At 46.6% G+C, this 21,261-nt stretch overlaps 1 protein-coding gene across 4 annotated transcripts in view; it reads right to left on the reverse strand.

Moving 5' to 3' along the window:
• FCHSD2 (FCH and double SH3 domains 2) overlaps positions 1 to 21,261 on the reverse strand; it is a 376,810-nt gene that overhangs the window by 326,240 nt on the left and 29,309 nt on the right. For all 4 annotated transcript variants that reach the window (XM_089678013.1, XM_089678011.1, XM_089678012.1 and 1 more), the window contains exon 2: positions 14,928 to 15,025. In XM_089678013.1, the coding sequence (XP_089534139.1) occupies positions 14,928 to 15,025 (98 nt within the window). The remainder of the gene's footprint in view (positions 1 to 14,927; positions 15,026 to 21,261) is intronic.

A 21,261-nucleotide genomic window follows, 5' to 3' on the forward strand; every position in this document is an offset into this window, starting at 1 on the left:
GCTAATGAGACTGTAGTGATGGGCACTGATAGGCTGCACTGATAGGCACTGATGAGGAGGCACTGGTTGGTGGCACTGATGGGAATTGACAGGCATCACTGATGGGTACTGAAAGGCAGCACTGATATATGGCACTGATAAGCGGCACTGACTGGCAGCAGTGATAGGCGGCACTGAGTGGCATTGATAGGTGGCACTGAGTGGCACTGATGGGTGACAATGAAAGGCAGCTCAGATGGGCACTGATATGTGGCATTGATGTGCACTGGTAGGCACTGATATGTGGCATTGATGTGGCACTGTTCAGCACTGGCAGCTAGCACTGATGGACACTGACAGGTGGCACTTCTGGGGCCACACTGATCATCAGGGCACACTGATCATCAGTGCCCTGATGATCAGTGTACATGCCCCCTCCGCGGAATGCCGATTACCGTCTCTCCGCTCCTCCCCTCTGTCAGAGTGACAGCTCGTGAGAAGAGAAATGCCGATAACCAGCATTTCCCTGTTTACTTGTGATCAGCTGTGATTGGACCAGGGGCGGACTGACCATTTGGAAACTCGGGCGCTGCCTGAGGGCCCGGGGTCAGTAGGGGCCCCATGAGATGCCCCTGGTACCTTTTTCATAGGCTTTTTTGAGTTTGGGCAGGGATACAGGGGCCCCATTATCCCCTATTGCCCAGGGGCCCCATGAGTTGTCAGTCCGCCCCTGGATTGGACACAGCTGATCACATGACAAAAGCCAACATCTTCGGCTCTTTCCGTGGATCGGTGATCCGCTGTGTCCGAGGGACACAGCGCATCACCAATCGCCGCGCTGTGTGCTCCCTGAGCTGCGCATGCGCGGTGAGAATGGGAGGATATCATATGACGTCCTCCCAGAACGAGAGAACCACCTTACGCCCATCATTGGACTATATGGCGGGCGGGAGGTGGTTATACAGGATTTATATAGCGCCAACAGTTTGCTCAGCGCTTTACAATATAACGGGAGACAATACAGCAACAATACAGTTCAATACAAGAGGGATAGGAGGGCCCTGATCCTGGGAGCTTGCAATCTAGGAAAAGATAGCATGTAGCCTCTCGCAGTAATACAGAAGCTGTGGATGCAACAAAAATTATGCCCTGTTCCATCCAGCAACCAATATCAATGCCAAATGCAACCCATTCAAGTGAATGGGGCCCCACTGAAACAATAACCAAACACCTGTGGAGTGGTATTTAAATAAAGAATCACCATATGGTTGTCAAAAAAAAAAAAAAAAAAAAAATATTCTGGTGGTGTCAAAATCCCCGCCTGAAAAGCTCTGCTCTACTGCCCTCTGAAGAGTGATCCACCATGGACTACTTTCAAAAGAAGCGATCAGGGCTGCTGCCCATGTGAACGAGCCCTTAAAAGGCCATGGCAGTGTTTTTTTCTTTCTTTCTAAGCTGTTTTAATGTCCTGTAGGCCAGAGGCAGCCAGTCCGCTATCATTTTCTAATGGTCAATCACCTCAGTCTACATATTTCTCCCATGATCTATTGCCTCTGCTTACTATACGGCGAGGTGACAGGAAGGGCCTCAGGGCAGAAGACACAATATGGATTCCGAGAACGGCGATTAAACCTCACATTCTATAGCAGAACATGACAGCGGCAGACATAGGATCTCACGCTGAATGTTCGGCCAGCAGTAAATACTTGGCATTCCTACACAGATCGTGTGCGCGGCCTCTCCTGTTTGCTGCACATCCGCTTCCAGTGTCAGGGTGCCAAGTCAACATCCAAATTCAAGCAGTGAGGACTCAGGGACCGCACAGCTGTGCTTCCTCTGCCTGAGAACACAGGGGATGTTTACTTTCTTCTTGCAATTTTTGTTTTTAAAGCACATTCAAGTAATTAGAAGTCCCTGTTACACACTTCTTTTAGGTGGATATGCGGTTAGCACTTCCACCTGGCAGCACTGGGGTTGTCAGTTCAAATCCCAACCACAGCACTACCTGCCTGAAGTTTGCATGTCCTCCTTGTGTCTGTGTGGGTTTCCTCCCACTCTCCAAAATCATGCTTTTAGGTTAATTGGCTCCTGTCTAAATTGACCCTAGTATGTGTATGTATGAACATCACCGATCTTGTCTCTAAATATCACCCAAACCATACTCTCCGCAAGACATCCTACTCTCTAGCTACCTTGTCTCCTCCTCCCATGCTCGTCTCCAGGATTTCTCACGGGCTTCATCCATCCTCTGGAACTCCCTACCTCAAGCTATCACCTTCCCTGCTCACTTTTAGGCACACTCTGAAAACTCATCTCTTCAGGGAAGCCTACCCCAACCCCAGGTAATACTGGAATCCCCTACTCCCCCAACCACTCCATCCCCCACAGCTAATTACCTCTTGTACCACTATCCCCTCCCGTCTCTAAATATCACCCAAACCGTACTCTCCGCTCCTCGCAAGACATCCTACTCTCTAGCTCCCTTGTCTCCTCCTCCCATGCTCATCTCCAGGATTTCTCACGGGCTTCGCCCATCCTCTGGAACTCCCTATCTCAAGCTATCAGGCTATCGCCTTCCCTGCTCACTTTTAGGCACACTCTGAAAACTCATCTCTTCAGGGAAGCCTACCCTGACCCCGGCTAACTACTGGAATCCCCTACTCCCCCAACCACTCCATCCCCCACAGCGAATTACCTCTTGTACCACTATCCCCTCCCGTCTCTAAATATCACCCAAACCGTACTCTCTGCTCCTCACAAGACCTCCTACTCTCTAGCTCCCTTGTCTCCTCTTCCCATGCTCGTCTCCAGGACTTCTCCAGAGCTTCCCCCATCCTCTGGAACTCTACCCCAATTTATCAGACTACTGCCTACTCTTAGGCGATCTCTGAAAACCTATCTCTTCAGGGAAGCCTATCCTGCCCTCACCTAATAATGGAATCTTCTACTCTTCCAACCAGTCCATCCCCCACAGTTACTACCTTTTGTACCACTAGCCCCTCCCTCCTAGATTGTAAGCTCCAAGGAGCAGGGCCCTCCTATCCCTCTTGTATTGAACTGTATTGTTACTGTATTGTCTCCTGTTATATTGTAAAGCGACTCCAAAGACATGCTGGTAGGTTAATTGGATCCTGTCTAAACTGGCCCTAGTATATGAATGTGAGTTAGGGACCTTAGATTGTACGCCCCTTGAGGGTTAGGGACTGATGTGAATGTACAATATATATGTAAAAGTGCTGTGTAAATTGATGGCGATATACAAGTACCTGTAATAAATAAAGTGCTGAGCAAACTGTTGGCGCTATATAAATCCTCTATAAAAATAATAATATAATAATAAAGAATGTGATTTAGGGACCTTAGATTGTACACCCCTTGAGGGTTAGGGACTGATGTGAATGTACAATGTATATGTAAAGCGCTGCATAAAATGATGGCGATATATATTGACCTGTAATAAATACATTTATTTGGAACCCTTAATAGCTTTTTAGGCCTCATTCACACGGGCACTGAGGATGGCCAGAGAATGGGCTTTGTGTTTACGTGGCTGGAGCCGAAAGGTGATGAATGCAGGCAGTTTATGTAAGTAAAAAAAAAATTAAAAAAGAAAACAACTTGTCCAAGGAACTAAACTGGGGATCCAAGCTACTTGTCCCTCACAGTTACAGTTGTGGCCAAAATTATTCAACCCCCAATGCTGTAAAGGGGTTTAGGGACTATAGTGTACATTTGGAATTGTATTCAGAATCAAATCCTACAAGGACGTTGTAACTACCCAAATGCAACTAAAATGACATCAATTGTTTATGTAATACAGTAGTAAATGGTTCTTATGTGGTTTCTTCATTGCCACAATTATTCAACCCCTTAAAGACTACCACTCTGAAGAACAGAGGTTCATACAGGTGCTTTCCATCAGGTATTGAAAACACCTGTGGATGTCACCGAGCAGCAATCAAGCATAATAAGCACCAATTAGGCAGCTTTAAAATGACTGTGATACTCAGCTCCTTCTAGACATTTACTGGTGTGGTTACAAACATGGTGAAGGCAAGAGAATGGTCCAGGAAGACAAGAGAAGAGGTGATTTCTCTTCACAGGAAGGGCAATGGCTATAAGAAGATTGCAAAGATGTTAAACATACCAAGAGACACCTTAGGAAGCATCATTCGCAAATTCAAGGCAAAGGGCACTGTTGAAACGCTACCTGGTCGTGGCAGAAAGAAGATGCTGACTTCGACTGCTGTGCGCTACCTGAAGCGTAGAGTGGAGAGAAGTCCCCGTGTGACTGCTGAGGAACTGAGAAAAGATTTGTCAGATGTGGGTACAGAAGTTTCAGCCCAGACAATAAGACGCACACTGCGTAATGAAGGCCTCCGTGCCAGAACTCCCAGGCGTACCCCCTTGCTGTCTCCAAAGAATAAGAAGAGTCGACTGCAGTATGCCAAAAGCCATGTGGACAAACCACAAAAGTTGTGGGATAGTGTTCTGTGGACTGATGAAACAAAATTAGAACTGTTTGGGCCCATGGATCAACGCTATGTTTGGAGGAGGAAGAACAAGGCCTATGATGAAAAGAACACCTTGCCTACTGTGAAGCATGGTGGAGGGTCAATCATGCTTTGGGGCTGTTTTGCTTCTGCAGGTACAGGGAAGCTTCAGCGTGTGCAAGGTACCATGAATTCTCTTCAGTACCAGGAGATATTGGATGGAAACGTGATGCAGTCCGTCACACACCTGAGGCTTGGGAGACGTTGGACCTTTCAACAGGACAATGATCCCAAGCATACCTCCAAGTCCACTAGAGCATGGTTGCAGAGGAAAGGCTGGAACATTTTGGAGTGGCCATCGCAGTCACCAGACTTAAATCCGATTGAGAACCTCTGGTGGGACTTAAAGAAAGCAGTTGCAGTGCGCAAGCCTAAGAATGTGACTGAACTGGAGGCCTTTGCCCATGAAGAATGGGCGAAGATACCCGTAGATCGCTGCAAGACACTTGTGTCAAGCTATGCTTCACGTTTAAAAGCTGTTATAACTGTAAAAGGATGCTGTACTAAGTACTAAGATTGAATGTCACTTGGGGGTTGAATAAAACTGATAATGCTGTGAGCACAGAAAAGACATTTGTGGTTATTTCATTATAACTGTTATGTTATATTTGTCTGACCTACAAGTGCCTCTTTAATGTAAATGTAAGCAAGATGACTGAATGATCAAAAGCAATGTCAAACTGGCCAAAACACTCAATTTCAGTGGGGGTTGAATAATTTTGGCCACAACTGTACATAGTTAGTCTGGCTAAAAAAAAGACAAAAGTCCATCCAGTTCAACCAGAGAGAAAAAAAAAAAAGTTATAATCCTACACCCAGAGTTGATTCAAGGGAAGGCAAAAAACACGGCAAAGCACGATCCAATTTGCTCCTGCTGGGAAAAAAATTCCTTCCTGATCCTGTGAAAAGTGTATTTTTTTCCAAAAAATATATTAGTTTTTAAAAACTGCGCATTTCGGTTTTTGGCCAAGTGCATTTTGAATTTTCGGTTTTGGCACCAGAATTTTCATTTCAGTGCACCACTAGCTGTGTCCATGCAGCTGCTGCACACCCAAACACATGCATGCAGTATGTGGTGGCTCAGCCCACATATACACATGACCCATTCACGGATGATGAAATTTCTCAGTACATTCGACGCGTAGTTCTAGTGTATGAACACAGCAGGGGATGGCAGACAGTGAACAAACAATTACACAGCTGTCAGCACCCATGATGGACAAGCAGTAATAAATTCCCTGTCACCCTGACCTCTGAAATCTTTCCAAATTAAAGAGCCCATCTTATGCCCACGCTCCCCTACAATCGTGGACACACTGGAAAATCGATCGTGTGAAATTTCATCTACACACTCCTCCATGGCATGGCCAGGTCACATCCCAATGTCTGGCCTTGTGAAGGCTGGGATTCGGGTTTTTTTTTCCCTTTTGTAAAAGCTTTTTGCAGTCCTGACCTCCTACTGACTTCATAGCCAGCAATCCCAGATATACATGGAGCACTGACAAGGATGAGCTAGAGCTGAACAGAAAAAAACCAGTAAATATGCTGAAAGCCAGAAAAAAAGTGCTTGCAATGCATTATTATCGTCATTAATTACAGAGAATTAAATCTGTGCAGACAGTCCTCGTGGCCCCCCCCTTCCCATTACTAAAATATTTTCTCTAGGTGTCAAACCTCACCCCACTGACACATGCCTGAGCTATGCTTGAAGCATATGTCAAGGCAAAATTAAAGAAAAAGAAAAAAAAATACAACAATAAACAAAACAACAAAAAAGGGGCCCATTCAGACCTTGGCGTCCTAGTAAGCTGCCATAACATGCAATTTTTGGGTTGCATTAAGACAGCTCGTTGAACGGCATGGGCTGCAAACCTACCAAAACCTCCAAAAAGCCACACGCCACAAGGCATGATAGTGTGTTACAGTGCGCAACTGTGTGCTGCAATGCATGGGTGTAGGTGCGCCATTTAAAATCAATGGCACCGCAATGTGCCAACATATGTAACATGCACAATCACATGAGTAGACCACAGCAGGAAAAGTGTATTTTGGCATTAACCACCTCCCGACTGGACGTTGTATATAAACGGCCGGACGGTGGCACTGCAGGGTCGGGTGGCCGTTTATAAACGGCCTCCCTGCACCCTGCTTGTGCGCGCTCCCTGGGAGCGCGCATCACCGTGATCCGGTGCCCGCTGTGTCCTCCGGACCTCTGTCAGACGAGGTCCCGAGGTCCCTCTGTACGAGGTCCCGATCATGTGATCACTGATTGGCCAATCAGTGATCACATGCAAAGTAGTAAGCAAGATGTCACTTGCTTACTACGTGTGAAATCTGTGAATGATCAAAGGTCACATGGCACAAGGCTATTCACAACAGCCTTGTACCATGTGATAAACTGTGACCAATCACAGCTCACTCAGTGTTTCTCAATGGCTGCAAGAATGCAGACAGAGAGAAAGAGAAATGATTGCTATATGGGTGTAAAAAAAAAAATTTTTTCACACAAGTACATGGTACAGCAGGCACATATGAGGAATATGAAATGTTGGCCTTACATATTCGTTAATCCTTCAGTGTCTGAAAGGCAAGACTCCTAACGTACTATAAAATATAAGAGGACAATCAGATAAGTTGGGCGAGTGTGTCATGTCTTTTAGCAACCCAAGACACCCCAGGCTGACCAAATTATGAGAAAAATTATTCATACGGATTTGAGTACCCCAACATATTACATTGATGGCCCTCATTACTCCACCAAAATGAGGTGGTTCCCTTAGCGTACATTTTCAGAGAACATCCCGGCATGAGACAAACCTCAGGACACAAGTCATTCCTCCACATTCAACCATTCACATACATTAATGGTCAGTATTGAAGCAGGGCTATACACAAATAGTACCATTGGTCTTGGTCAGTGGTGTATGTAGGTTTCGTGCTGTCCTAGGCAACAAAAAAAATCGCCCCCTCCTCCCCCATGGAGAGACCCTGACAAATACCCCCCTCCCCCACGATAAGAGCCTAACATTGACCAACAGCACTCTCCGCCACACCCGAGAGAGCCTTCCACTACCACCGCCCCATACACACTGCCAACCACCCCACCCTGTGAGAGAGAAGACACTCACCTTCACAGCTCCGGACATCCCTGGGAACAAGAGTCAGGCTCTACATACACCATCAAGCAGCATGGAGCCTCTCTAAGATCCCACCTGGTCCCATCCTGCATGTATCCTTTCTTCCATCCCTTTTTTCAGGGGGTGGCGCTGCCCCCCTGAAAAATGCTTCTGCCCCCCTGAAAAAATGCCGTCCTAGGAAAATGCCTTGTTTGCCTTGTGGTAAATACGCCCCTGGTCTTGTTGGCATGGATAAACAGAGAACGAATACTGATATACCTTTCCTAAAAGATGTGCTGCACCAGATTTCCACCAAAGCTGGTCACATGTCCCAATTAAAGGAGAAGACACTCACCTTCACAGTTCCGGACATCCCTGGGAACAAGAGTCAGGCTCTACATACACCATCAAGCAGCTTGGAGCCTCTCTAAGATCCCACCTGGTCCCCGTTCTGCATGTGTCCTTTCTTCCATCCCTTTTTTCAGGGGGTGGCGCTGCCCCCCTGAAAAATGCTGCTGCCCCCCTGAAAAAGTGCCGTCCTAGGCAAATGCCTTGTTTGCCTTGTGGTAAATACGCCCCTGGTCTTGTTGGCATGGATAAACAGAGAACGAATACTGATATACCTTTCCTAATATGTGCTGTACCAGATTTCCACCAAAGCTGGTCACATGTTCCAATTCAAACTCTAGACCTCTCCTTTGAGGATTACATGACCAAGGGTCTAGGTCTTCAGATGTCTGGTCAGTAGGGATGAGCTCAGGCGTGTTGCAACCCGTCTGAGCTATCTCGCCAGGAATCTGTCAAAGCTACAACCAATCATAGGGCACCAGAGGCACTCCCTGCTTTGCAATCACACATATAAACGCCCCTCGTATGCTTGCAGCATGGCTATAATTGGCTGTTGGCTTCAACAGCTACCTGGTGGACTAGCTCATGTGGGTTCAGACTCACATCTGAAGCCCTAGTGATTTGCACTGGAAAACGTTTGGAGTAGAAAAAGTGTTTCAGCACAACTATTATGGATCCAGCCCAGGAAGACCGTTAGCTGAGCACTGGACCACATACACTTCTGATCTGTCAGCCAATCGATCTAGCAGTATGTAATTAGACTGAGGAAACAGAACATCTACAAATGTACAGATGATGTGGAAGCCAGGACAGACACTACACAGGCCTGTGTTAATGTCCAAAGGGATCCTATTAATAGGATTCCCATTATCTAATGTTAATTATTACCCAAATGACTTTCAGCTCATACTGTGGTAAAGTTATAAGCCTCTCCTTCAAGACGCCAATGGGATTACACAGGGATTTACTATACAATGAAATACCTTCGTGTATGATCCTTGCCCTGTCCCAACGACAGTTCTGTATCCATCAAAAGAATTTCCTGAAGGATATGTACACTCATCTGTGAATGTGCTTCCTAATTAAAGCCCAGCCACATTTCTTCCTCTTAGTTTTGGACAGGGTGAATGGTTAGAACTTCTGCAAGGTTCTAGAACGGGACTTAAGGCTTGGTTCACATATGTGCGGGTGGTGCTGCTGCGGATCCGCACAAAAATCACCACCCACACAGAAGAATGCGGACCCGCGGGCGTGTGCCATTAATTCTAATGGCATGCCGCCCGCACAGGAAATTGAGGTTCCCGTGCTGGCTGCGGTTCCCAAAGAAGTGCATGGACTTCTTCCCTGCGTGTTCCGGGACACGGGAGTCCATTCAAATGAATGGGCTCTCGTGCCCGCCTGGCCGCATATATGTGAACCAGGGCTGAAAAAGGAACTTAGTCTCACTTTCTTTCCTGGTGACACCCGATATGTCAGAGTGGCTATATTTCGCTGGGACAGATGAGTAAAGGAAATCCTCCCAAAGGGCTCAAATCCATCAATAAAACCCTGACCACAGTTATAACCCTTTCCCTGCTCAATCCAAAACTTGGGACACCATACAAAAACAGACAAGGTCAAGAAGTGAGAGTGCAACTGAGCTTCATAGGTCCAGGTATGAAATGAACAGGCAGTATGACCGGTAACCTGATTGAGCCTCCCTACAAGTTTTAACACTTTTATCCCAGTTCAGTGTGCTACCTAGTCTTTTATCCTGCAACTACAAACCCTGATGAAGGGGGACCAAGGAGACCCCGAAACACGTCAGATATCCTGTGACTCTAAAGCCCATACACACAGGCTGAATATCGGTCAAAATCATCCAGTACCGTAGAAACGAACTGACTTTCAGTCCGTGTGTACAGCTACCTGTTCAACAGAAAACGATCTCTCGACTGGATCCTGTCGAGCAAGCAAGCTGGAAAACCAGCAGCCAACCAGCATCTGATCAGCGCTTCTGATGGGTGGGTGGTCCCCCTGTCAGGAAGCAATAGCGCAGCAAATGAGATCACTGCACTAATATTATTATTATTATACAGTATTTATAAAGCGCCAATAGTTCGCTCAGCGCTGTACATTACAATATGAGACAGAACATGCGACAGTACAATAACAATACAATGCGATACACAAGAGGTTCCAGGGCCTTGCTCCTAGGAGCTTACAATCTAGGAGGGAGGGGATGGTGGTACAGGAGGAAATAGCTGTGGGGGATGGAGTGGTAGGAAGAGTGGAGGAGGTCGGCAATTAGCAGGGGGTGGGGTAGGCTTACCTGAAGAGGTGGGTTTTCAGGGAGCGCCTAAAGGAGAGGAGAGCAGGTGATAGTCTGATGGATTGGGGTAGGGAGTTCCAGTGGATGGGTGACGCCCTGGAGAAGTCCTGGAGGCGGGCATGGGAGGAGGAGACCAGGGAACTAGAGAGAAGGAGGTCTTGTGAGGAGCAGAGACTGCGTGTTGGGTGGTACTTGGATATTAGGTCAGTGATGTAGTTTGGGGCAGTATGGTGGACAGCTTTGTACATCAGTGTTAGGATTTTGAATTTGATCCGTTGGGCAATCGGAAGCCAGTGGAGGGATTGGCAGAGGGGGGTGGCGGAAATGGAGCGGTTGGAAAGGTGAATGAGTCTGGCTGCCGTATTCAGGATGGACTGAAGCGGGGATAGCCAGCGGCGAGGCAGGCCAGTGAGGAGGGAGTTGCAGTAATCGAGTCGTGATATGATGAGGGAGTGGATGAGCTGTTTAGTGGTTTCTGGAGTTAGGAACGTGTGGATTTTGGCGATGTTGCGGAGGTGGAGTCTGCATGAGTTTGTTAAAGATTGGACTTGGGGCTGGAAGGATAGATTGGAGTCAAGAATGACACCAAGTACTCTGGCCTGCGGGGCGGGCCTGATGGTGGCATTGTTGGATGTGATGGAGAAGTCAGTGGGGGGTGGTGTGCGGGCTGGGGGGAAGACAAGAAACTCAGTTTTGGAGAGATTCAGTTTAAGGAAGTGGAGCGACATCCAGTCTGATATGTCATTTATTAGGCTTGTGATTTGGAGACTGAAGGGGTGAGGTGAGGGGTAGAGAGATAGAATTCCGTGTCGTCGGCATAGAGGTGGTAGTTGAAGTCGTGAGAGTGTATGAGTTGGCCAAGGGAGGAGGTGTAGATGGAGAAGAGAAGGGGCCCAAGGACAGAGCCTTGAGGGACCCCAACAGAGAGGGGGAGTAAGGGGGAGGTGGTAGCGTTTTAGGTAACGCTGAAGGAGCGTTGTGATATGATCTGTCTTTTTTCCCCATTCAGCTCACTGGAAAAAAAAACAATAGTGTATACCAGGCTTTACTCTGACAAAAAAAAAAAAAAAATCAACTGGACCCATTAAACCGAATGACAAGTCTTACTGCATCAAAAAAAGAAAATGCAAGGTGTTCTCCAAATGGCGCCTGCGCTGAGCGAGCAGTCCTCTGTGATTACTATGCAACGAGGCAGCCACTCTGCACAGGACCCCAAAGACAGCAGCAATCAATGTAGTAGCAGCAACTACTACAGTGGTTCTCCGCTGTCACAGCGGTGCAATAGGTATATCATAAGCAACACAAGCGGGACCTACTTAACTATGTAATCCATACCTAGAGTTCAGCTTTAAAGTGTATCTTTATCCAAAACGTAGACTAGAATTTATTCAAGTAGGGAAGTTTTTGTTGCTGCTGTCTGGGTTCCCAATGGGGAGATTCACCCCTCTATTTGTAAGGGGAAATATGACATTTTAGCACTTTCCCCAGAACAATAGGTAAGGGGAAATTTCCAGTGGGGACACCAGTCATACAGTGGTTGTAAAAGCTGAACATTTTTAACTTCATGCAGTCTATGCATGGTGATAAAAAAAAAAAACCACCTGTGTGCTGCTTCCCCTACAGGCCCGCCCCCCAATACTTTCCTGAGCGTTCTCAATCCCACAATATGCACGGGAGCATCAGGTCTCCCTCTTCAGCTATTGGCTGCCACATCTGTCAATCACAGCCAATGCCGAGAGAGAGAGAGTGTGTGTGTGTGTGTGTGTGGAGGGGGGCTGAGCCATGGCTCTATGTGTCTTATGGATGCATAGTGTGAGGGCTCAGGAGCGAGCATGCACCAGTGACCCTATACCAAGTGGCTTGCTATTAAAAGGTACTGGTCAAAGAGGAGGAGCCAGAAGCACCAGAGAGGAACCTCAGAAGAGCGGAATTAGGGATGCTCTGTGCAATAGTATGACATGTTTGTTATTTAAAAAAAAAAAAATGTACCTTTAGTAACACTTTAAGAGGGGATCACCTCCCACAATTGGCCTCTACGCCCGGAGTTAGACTGTCAGTCTTGCAATGCCTCATGGTAAATGTAGTGCCACAACAGTTGGGAGGGACACAGCGTGCCCACCATTACTCTTGCCCCCAGTGGGGAACAGACAGCAGTTAAAGGAGAAGTACAGCCAAAGCTTTTTCGGTTGTACTTCTGTGGATCACAGGAGTGCACTTTGTTCTGCACTCCTGTGACCAGTTTTCAGCTGACAGCGGACTGAAGCCCACTGTAGGCTGATGTCACTCAGATGGTGCAGGCTATGGGAAGATCCTGACTTCAGTCACCCCAGAGTTGCCTAGCTCAGCCTCTCAGTGATGTGCCGACAGCCTTAGCCAGCCGCTCCCTATCCCTCCACAGCCCAGCGCTCCAGTGAGGGGGGGGCAGAGGAGTCACCACTCTATGCATAGAGCAGCTGTGAGAATTCAGCGATCAGTGGTCTTGTGATCACTGAGCTCTCACACTTAGCCCTGGTTCACACTGATGCGGTGCGGAATTTGCAGCATTTTCAGTGCAAATTCCGCACCGCATCAGAATCGCACCCCGTTCATGCAAACCGCTGCAGGTGTGTATGTTAAGTTAACACCCCGAAAGCAGTCCACAAAACGCGGTGCGATGTGCAGAATCGGATCGCATAGGTGTGAATACCTATGCGATCTGATTCTAGTGCGGACCCAAAAAAAGGGTCCTGCATGTTTTTGGTGCGGGTGTGGTGCGAATAGAGCCATACAAAATATATGGCTCCGATCGCACCGCTCACAAATTGCATGCGATTTGCAGTTACTGTGCGAATCACATGCGATCTACGGAGCCGCACGTATGTGAACTCAGGCTTAGAGCTGGATGGGGACCGTTGCTGCATCCACCTAGGTAAGTATGATTTTAAAAAATAAATACCATACTTCTCTTTTATCCTGGCAGGGGTGTTAGCCTTTCTCTACTAATTCATACAATTATGAAGAAAAAAAAAAATTATATATATATATATATATATATATATATATATATATATATATATACACACACACATAATGTGTGTAAAATTAATATGTGGTCACATAGTAAGTAGGAGCCCTGGTGTACAACTTTGAATGAGGCCCCTCTATACTTAGAAACACTCACAATAAAGCAAAAGACCTATCACAGCCGCACAGAGAAGCCGTGAATGGTGGATGCAGAGCACTTTTCCCTGTTTGGTCATGTGACATTGCAGTTTAGATCACATGACATGGGGGAGATTTGGGAAGAATCTATGCACCATAATCAGATCTGCTAAAGTGATTCTGATGCTGAAAAACGTCTGCACAAAAGCATTTTAGGGCTCATGTACACGGGGCATTTGGAAAACTCTTCTGAACGATGGAAAGTGACTGCTGGAAAACGTAGGTTAAAAAATGTCAGTTAACCGCTTTTGCATACCGCGTTTATGTGCGTTTAGCCGCATTTGCGTTCAGAAGCGTTTTTAAAAGATAACCTCAGGAGACCTTCCCAAATACCCAGAATGCACTGAAAAATAGTAAATAATTAACTATTTCAGACATTTTGAGAGGAATAGAGAGAGCAGAAGCAGAGAGAGCAGTATGTGTTGAGATGACCTGTCTTTTCTGGTTGTATTCACTATGGATCCCATCATGAGCATAACGCGGCACATTCTACCATTTTTTCCGTCACATGAAACCTGGAACGGACTGTGCTGGTGTACCGGGTCCATTTGAATACATGGAAAATGCTTTGCATGCATTTCTGATTATGAAAAAAGCCTCCGGACAGCATCTGGATATGTAACAGTTAAAAAATGCTTATAAACGCGCTTAACCGCGTTTGTCATTTGAAACGCTACTCCTGAACGCAAGTTTGGGGCGTTCAAAAAAAACGACTGTAAACTCAACTGTCTGTAAACGACTATGTGTACACGGACACATAGGAAAACATTAGGGAGAGTTCAGGGGTTGCTGAAAAAAACGCTGAACAGTTCCTGAACGTCATTTTAGCAGCTGCAGTGTACATCAGCCCTTACCCTAGGTTCACATCTGTGAGGGTGGTGCTGCTGCGGATCCGCACGAAAATCCGTGCAGCTGCACCACTCGCACAGAGAAATGCGGACCCGCGGACAGGTGCCATTAGTTCCAATGGCACGCCGCCCACACTGGAAAACGCAACTGTACTGGGAATCGAGGTTCCCGTGCGGGCTGTGTTTTCCAAAGAAGTGCAGGTACTTCTTTCCCTGCGTGTCACGGGCACGGGAGTCCATTCACATGAGCTCTCCTGCCTGTGCAAAACGCGGCCCGCATAGATGTGAACCGGGGGTTAGAGGATGTCACAGCAAAAGAAATAGTCAAAGACCGAAGCGGCTGCGTCCAGTGATCTTAAAGCGAAACCCTGCACATAATCATTACTTTTACAGTTTTAGCTATAGCGGTTTGCCTGTTCCTTGTACGCACTGCAAGAGTTCGGCCAGCAGGAAAGACAGGAGGAAATGCCACTGACACTTTCTGGAGCTTGCTTAAAACAAACTGTTCTTCCAAAATAAAGCAGAGGGGGAGGTGGGGAGGCAGGAATTTGCTGCTGAAAACGTCTCTTACCTCATATCTTCCAGAAGATCGCATTCCGCCTGGTGCTTGGCTTGCAGCTTTGTCATCTGTTCGGCCTGAATGTTCTTCAGCTCTTGTGTAACTTTCACCTGAAACGAATGACAGAATACATATTATTCATCAAGACGCAAGAGCTGACGCTCTACCCTTCAGAGAGACGACGAAAGCACGTACCACCCGAATACCGGCTGGTACACTAATCAAGATGGGAAGAGTGCAACTCAACACCAAGGAAAAGACTGAGAAAAAAAAAAAAAAAAGACACCAGAGTGGAAGCAATGTTAATATACGTGATGGTGTGTGACAAACCGAATTACATCCAGGTCATATGACTGATGAGAGATACATTTCAATACAAGTCATATGACCAGGACTAAACTGATATTAATACAGGTCGTATGACCACTACTGGATGGATTAAGACCTTGTCTCTAAATACCACCCAAACCGTACTCTCTGCTCCTCGCAGGACCTCCTACTCTCTAGCTCCCTTGTCTCCTCCTCTCATGCTCGTCTCCAGGATTTCTCAAGGGCTTCCCCCATCCTCTGGAACTCCCTACCCCAATCTATCAGACTATCGCCTACTCTGCTCACTTTTAGGCGCACTCTGAAAACCTCTCTCTTCAGGGAAGCCTACCCCGACCCCAGCTAATACTGGAATCCTCTACTCTGCCTACCACTCCATCCCCCACAGCTAATTACCTCGTGTACCACTATCCCCTTCCTCCTAGATTGTAAGCTCCAAGGAGCAGGGCCCTCTAATCCCTCTTGTATTGAATTTGTATTGTTACTGTACTGTCTCCCTCCATAAAGTAAACCGCTGAGCAAACTGTTGCCGCTATACAAGTCTTCCTACCACTCCATCCCCCACAGCTAATTACCTTTTGTACCACTATCCCCTCCCTCCTAGATTGTAAGCTCACGGCCCTCGAACCCCTCGTGTATTGTATTGTTACTGTACTGTCTCATGTATTGTCTCCCAATGTAATGTACAGCGCTGAGCAAACTGTTGGTGCTATATAAATACTGTGTAATAATAATAATAAATAATAATAATAAGTCCTGTATAATAATAATAATTAAGCCTAGGTTCACACTTGTGCTGTATAACCCATGTGATTCGCACAGGAACCGCACCGCATTCCTGTGCAAATCACATGCGAATTGGGTGCGGTGCGATTGGAGCCATACAATTTGTATGGCTCAAACCGCACCAAAAAGGCACAGACCCTTTTCTTGGCCTGCACTAGAATCGGATCGCATAGGTATTCACACCCATGCGATCCGATTCTGCACATCACAACGCGTTTTGCAGACCGATTTTGAGGTGTTGTTAAATTAACATATAAACCCGCAGCGGAGTGCGATTGTGATGCGGTGCAGAATTCGCACCGAAAACACTGCAAATTCTGCACCGCGGCAGTGTGAACCAGGGCTTAGATACACTTCAATACAAGTCACATGAAACATACTTAACCAATAGAAGTTATTATAGGCAATATTACTACCACTAGATCGATATAGATACATTTTTGAAAACAACAAAAAAAAGTGTGCACAGAAATTATTAAAATAAAAATGTGTATTTAGTACATTTCTAAACTGAAGCCTGCACAGCACTGCATCTGTGATCTGAGCGTCGTGGGTGCAATGTACAAGCTCCTGTATTGCCTGCATCCCAGCCCCATATAGAGGTACGGACCTTCCGTTACGGGGATGGAGGAATTAAATAATGAACCACATTTACAGTGAAGTATTGCACTTGTGAATGATCTTTGAATCCCTCTGCCGCAGTAGCAGATGGGTCTTGTAGTCTTCCCATTTACAGATCCCCGTGAATAGGTGATGAAGCTGTGCAGGCAGAGCTACACACCACACAGTGGTAATCAATTCATATAAACACAAGATGCACAGGGAGAAGTATCCCAGAATGAAGTGGGAGGGGGGGATGAAATGTGCCCACGTTTCATGCCAATTCCTTATTATGGGTCCTTCATTTTTTGTTTTTGTTGTAGGAGGCTGAGGGTCGACCCTAGAGTCAGGCCGAGAGTTGATCTGAGAGTCGATCTAAAAGTCGAGATGAGAGTCAATCTGAGAGTCTGGACGAAAACTGATCAGAGAGTCGATCTGAGAGTCAGGCTGACAGCTGAACTGAGATTTGGGCCAAGAGTCGGTCTGAAAGTTGTTCTGAGATTCAGGCCGAGAGTTGCTCTGACAGTCGATCCGAGAGTCAGGCCTACAGTCGACCTGAGATTTGATCAGAGATTGGAGCCGAGTGTCAATCCGAGATTAGGGCCGAGAGTCAGTCCGACAATGGATCAGAGATTTGGGCCAAGGGGCAGTCCGACAGTCAATCAGACAGTCAGGCCGACAGTTGACTTGAGATTCAGGCCGAGAGTCAGGTCAACAGTCAATCTGAGATTCGATCCAAGATTGGAGGGGAGTTTCGATCCGAGATTAGGGACGAGAGTCTGTCCTGACAATGGATCCGAGATTTGGGCCAAGAGGCGGTCCGACAGTCGATCAGAGAGTCAGGCCAACAGCCGAACCGAGATTTGGGCCAAGAGTTGGTCTGACAGTTGTTCTAAGATTCAGGCCAAGAGTTTGACAGTCGATCCGAGAGTCAGGCCTACAGTTGATCTGAGATTTGATCCGAGATTGGAGCTGAGTGTCAATCCGAGATTAGGGCCGAGAGTCAGCCCGACAATGGATCAGAGATTTGGGCCAAGGGGCAGTCCCGACAGTCAGAGAGTCAGGCTGACAGCCGAACCGATATTTGGACCAAGAGTCGGTCTGACAGTTGTTCTGATATTCAGGCCGAGAGTTGGTCTGAGTCAGGGCGAGAGTCAGGCCTACAGTCGATCTGAGCTTTGATCCGATATTGGAGCTGAGAGTTGATCCAAGATTGAGGCTGAGAGTCAGTCCGACAATGGATCAGAGATTCGGGCCATGGGGCAGTCCAACAGTCGATCAGAGAGTCAGACCGACAGTTGATCGGAGAAGTGGTCCAACAAGCTACCAGAGTAAGGCCGAGAACTGATCTGAGAGTTGGACAGAAGACTGATCTGAAAGTCGAGTCGCGAGTCAGGCACTCGTAATAAAGGTGCTGTCAGAATAAATAAAAAGAGAAAATAAAAAAGTATTTGCTATTATTACTCTTCAGTTTTCTAGTAGCAGGCAGAAACAATTGAGTACTGTCCGTGATACTTTTTATATTTGCACTAACATACAATTTTGAGGACAAGCTTTCGGGGAGTGTCCCCCTTCTTCAAGGTCTAAGCAGTACTACTCACAAAGTAGCAGGCCAAATTGTCATTTAGCAGCCCTGAGCTCAGGCAAGAGACAGGTCAGCCTCTGTGGGGGCCTTACAACCCAACAATGTCCAATACTAAAAGTCTGCAGACATGCAATGTGAACACTGGACAACCCCCCCGGCTGTACTTACCTCTGGGGTTTACCAAGCTGACAGAACCAGTGCAGCTACTCCGGCGGTCCAGGGATTTGAAATCCTGCTCTTCTCACTCAGCACTTCCAGGGCGGACAAGATGGAGTCTGATTGGTCAGCACTGTCAATGTGGCAGGGCAGGCCAATAAGAATCCATCTGTCCTGTTCTGTTAGTGCTGCACAGAGAAGAGGGAGAAGAGTGATGAGACAGCTCATCACCCATGGAGGTAAGTACAGAGGGGACTGATGCCTGGCGTGAACTTGCCTTCACATTTTTTCACTTTGAGCAAGTAAAAAGGGAAAGATTCAAAACAGGATAACTACCATAGAAGTGCATAGCTATGTACTGGCAAACATCATGGCACAAGCTTGTGATTTTCCACTGCTGATTAATTGCCAACTGCAGTACCAATGACTGCCATGCTGATCCATCAATCCTTGATAGTGCACAGACATTGGACAAGTATAGGAACAAGGAATTTTACATTTGCCCTGACTTCAATCTGAATTTCTGGGTCTGTGACACTAAAGTATAGAAACTGCAGACAGCCAGGCAGCTAGCACTTTCAGATGGAGGAAACCCCCTGCAGTTGTCAAATGACAGATTAAACGTAGTTTACAAAGCGGATTAGTTTGCACGTAGCCAGAGAAGTGCACAGAGGTGGAGTTGCCATTTAAACCCTGCTCTGGCACACTCTCTGCCCTTGAGCCAAATGTTTGAACACCTGGGAAATGTGCCAAGATCCTATAAAAGGTAAAGGCGAGTGCGACTCACAAGTGCAACGGGAAAGGAGCTCTAATCCCTCTTATCTCCGGGATCAAGCGGAGAGCCCATGTTTTCCAAGACTTCACAGTGAAAAGGAGAATGTCGTCAACGTACCTCACCCGGCTGATGTCACTGCATGCAGGAAGATCAAAGGACGGCGACCACTGCTGTGCTAATAACACACACAGGGAGGGATGTGAACGAGGGAGACACTTCAATCACCCAGGATCATGTCATACAGATCTACAAGGAGAAGGGTTTGAAGAGAACCTGTCTAATATATAGGCTGCCATTCTGATGAAGAAAATGCTGGTTATTGCTGCTCCTCTGGCTCCAACACTGACATCAGTAATTATTGAGGATCGGCACACAACAGATATGAGGACAGACCTTTCCGGAAGCTTGGCAATTTTCTTTCATGACAAGATCTGTCAGCCTACCCAAACATATTTAAAATTTGCGATATTCCCTCTGCATGCTGTCACTGCTGACCTCTCATTCTGAAAATGCTAGCCTGGTTGCCATGGTAACTTGACTTCACAATTTTCATACTCACTGACCAGAACAAGCATGCATCCAGTGAAGTCAAAACTCCTGATTTTCATACATTTGCAGTTCAGTGACTATTAAAGCAGAGGATCGGCATGATAGTTGAGGCAAATGGCAAGTAGCATTTTCAGAGAGAAGAGTCAGCAAACACTGCCCGCATGCTGCACTTAGCACAAGTTTTTGTAAACCTCATGAAATACGAACAATGCATATCCTTCTATAGTGTGTACTCGTCTCAGTCCAGAGCACTAAAAGTAATTTCTACTGCTTTGTTCCTCTATCAGCACGAGTCATTTTTCCTGACACCAAGAGAAACAAAGTGAGGGGGAGAGAGCTCCAGCACACAGTATGTGATTAACAGCCTCAGCTGTGTTCCTGTGAGCTGTATGGAGGAGGGTGTGTTTCTTCCTTCCAATCAACTCTCAGAGCTCCCTTTATTTAGCTCTGCTGTGTGCAATTTCAGCTCTTTGCTTTGTTCCTCTATCAGCATGAGTCATTATTCCCAGACACCAAGAGAAAAAAAAGTGAGGGGGAGAAAGCTCCAGCACACAGTATGTGATTAACAGCCTCAGCTGTGTTCCTGTGAGCTGTATGGAGGAGGGTGTGTTTTTTCCTTCCAATCAACTCTCAGAGCTCCCTTTATTTAGCTCTGCTGTGTGCAATTTCAGCTCTTTGCTTTGTTCCTCTATCAGCATGAGTCATTATTCCCAGACACCAAGAGAAAAAAAAGTGAGGGGGAGAAAGCTCCAGCACACAGTATGTGATTGACAGCCTCAGCTGTGTTCCTGTGAGCTGTATGGAGGAGGGTGTGTTTCTTCCTTTTAATCAACTCTCAGAGCTCCCTTTATTTAGCTCTGCTGTGTGCAATTTCAGCTCTTTGCTTTGTTCCTCTATCAGCATGAGTCATTATTCCCAGACACCAAGAGAAAAAAAAGTGAGGGGGAGAAAGCTCCAGCACACAGTATGTGATTAACAGCCTCAGCTGTGTTCCTGTGAGCTGTATGGAGGAGGGTGTGTTTTTTCCTTCCAATCAACTCTCAGAGCTCCCTTTATTTAGCTCTGCTGTGTGCAATTTCAGCTCTTTGCTTTGTTCCTCTATCAGCATGAGTCATTATTCCCAGACACCAAGAGAAAAAAAAGTGAGGGGGAGAAAGCTCCAGCACACAGTATGTGATTGACAGCCTCAGCTGTGTTCCTGTGAGCTGTATGGAGGAGGGTGTGTTTCTTCCTTTTAATCAACTCTCAGAGCTCCCTTTATTTAGCTCTGCTGTGTGCAATTTCAGCTCTTTGCTTTGTTCCTCTATCAGCATGAGTCATTATTCACAGACACCAAGAGAAAAAAAAGTGAGGGGGAGAAAGCTCCAGCACACAGTATGTGATTGACAGCCTCAGCTGTGTTCCTGTGAGCTGTGTGGAGGAAGGTGTGTTTTATCCTTCCAATCAACTCTCAGAGCTCCCTTTATTTAGCTCTGCAGTGTGCAATTTCAACTCTTTGCTCCTTTTTTCTGAACTCTCAGACAAGCTTCATAAATACAGCCTATTGAACAGATGTAAAGAATAGAATA

The sequence above is a fragment of the Staurois parvus genome, unplaced genomic scaffold (genome assembly GCF_062004578.1).
Source record: "Staurois parvus isolate SC_StPar_1 unplaced genomic scaffold, SC_StPar_1.0 ptg000196l, whole genome shotgun sequence".
Classification (NCBI taxonomy): Eukaryota; Metazoa; Chordata; class Amphibia; order Anura; family Ranidae; genus Staurois; species Staurois parvus.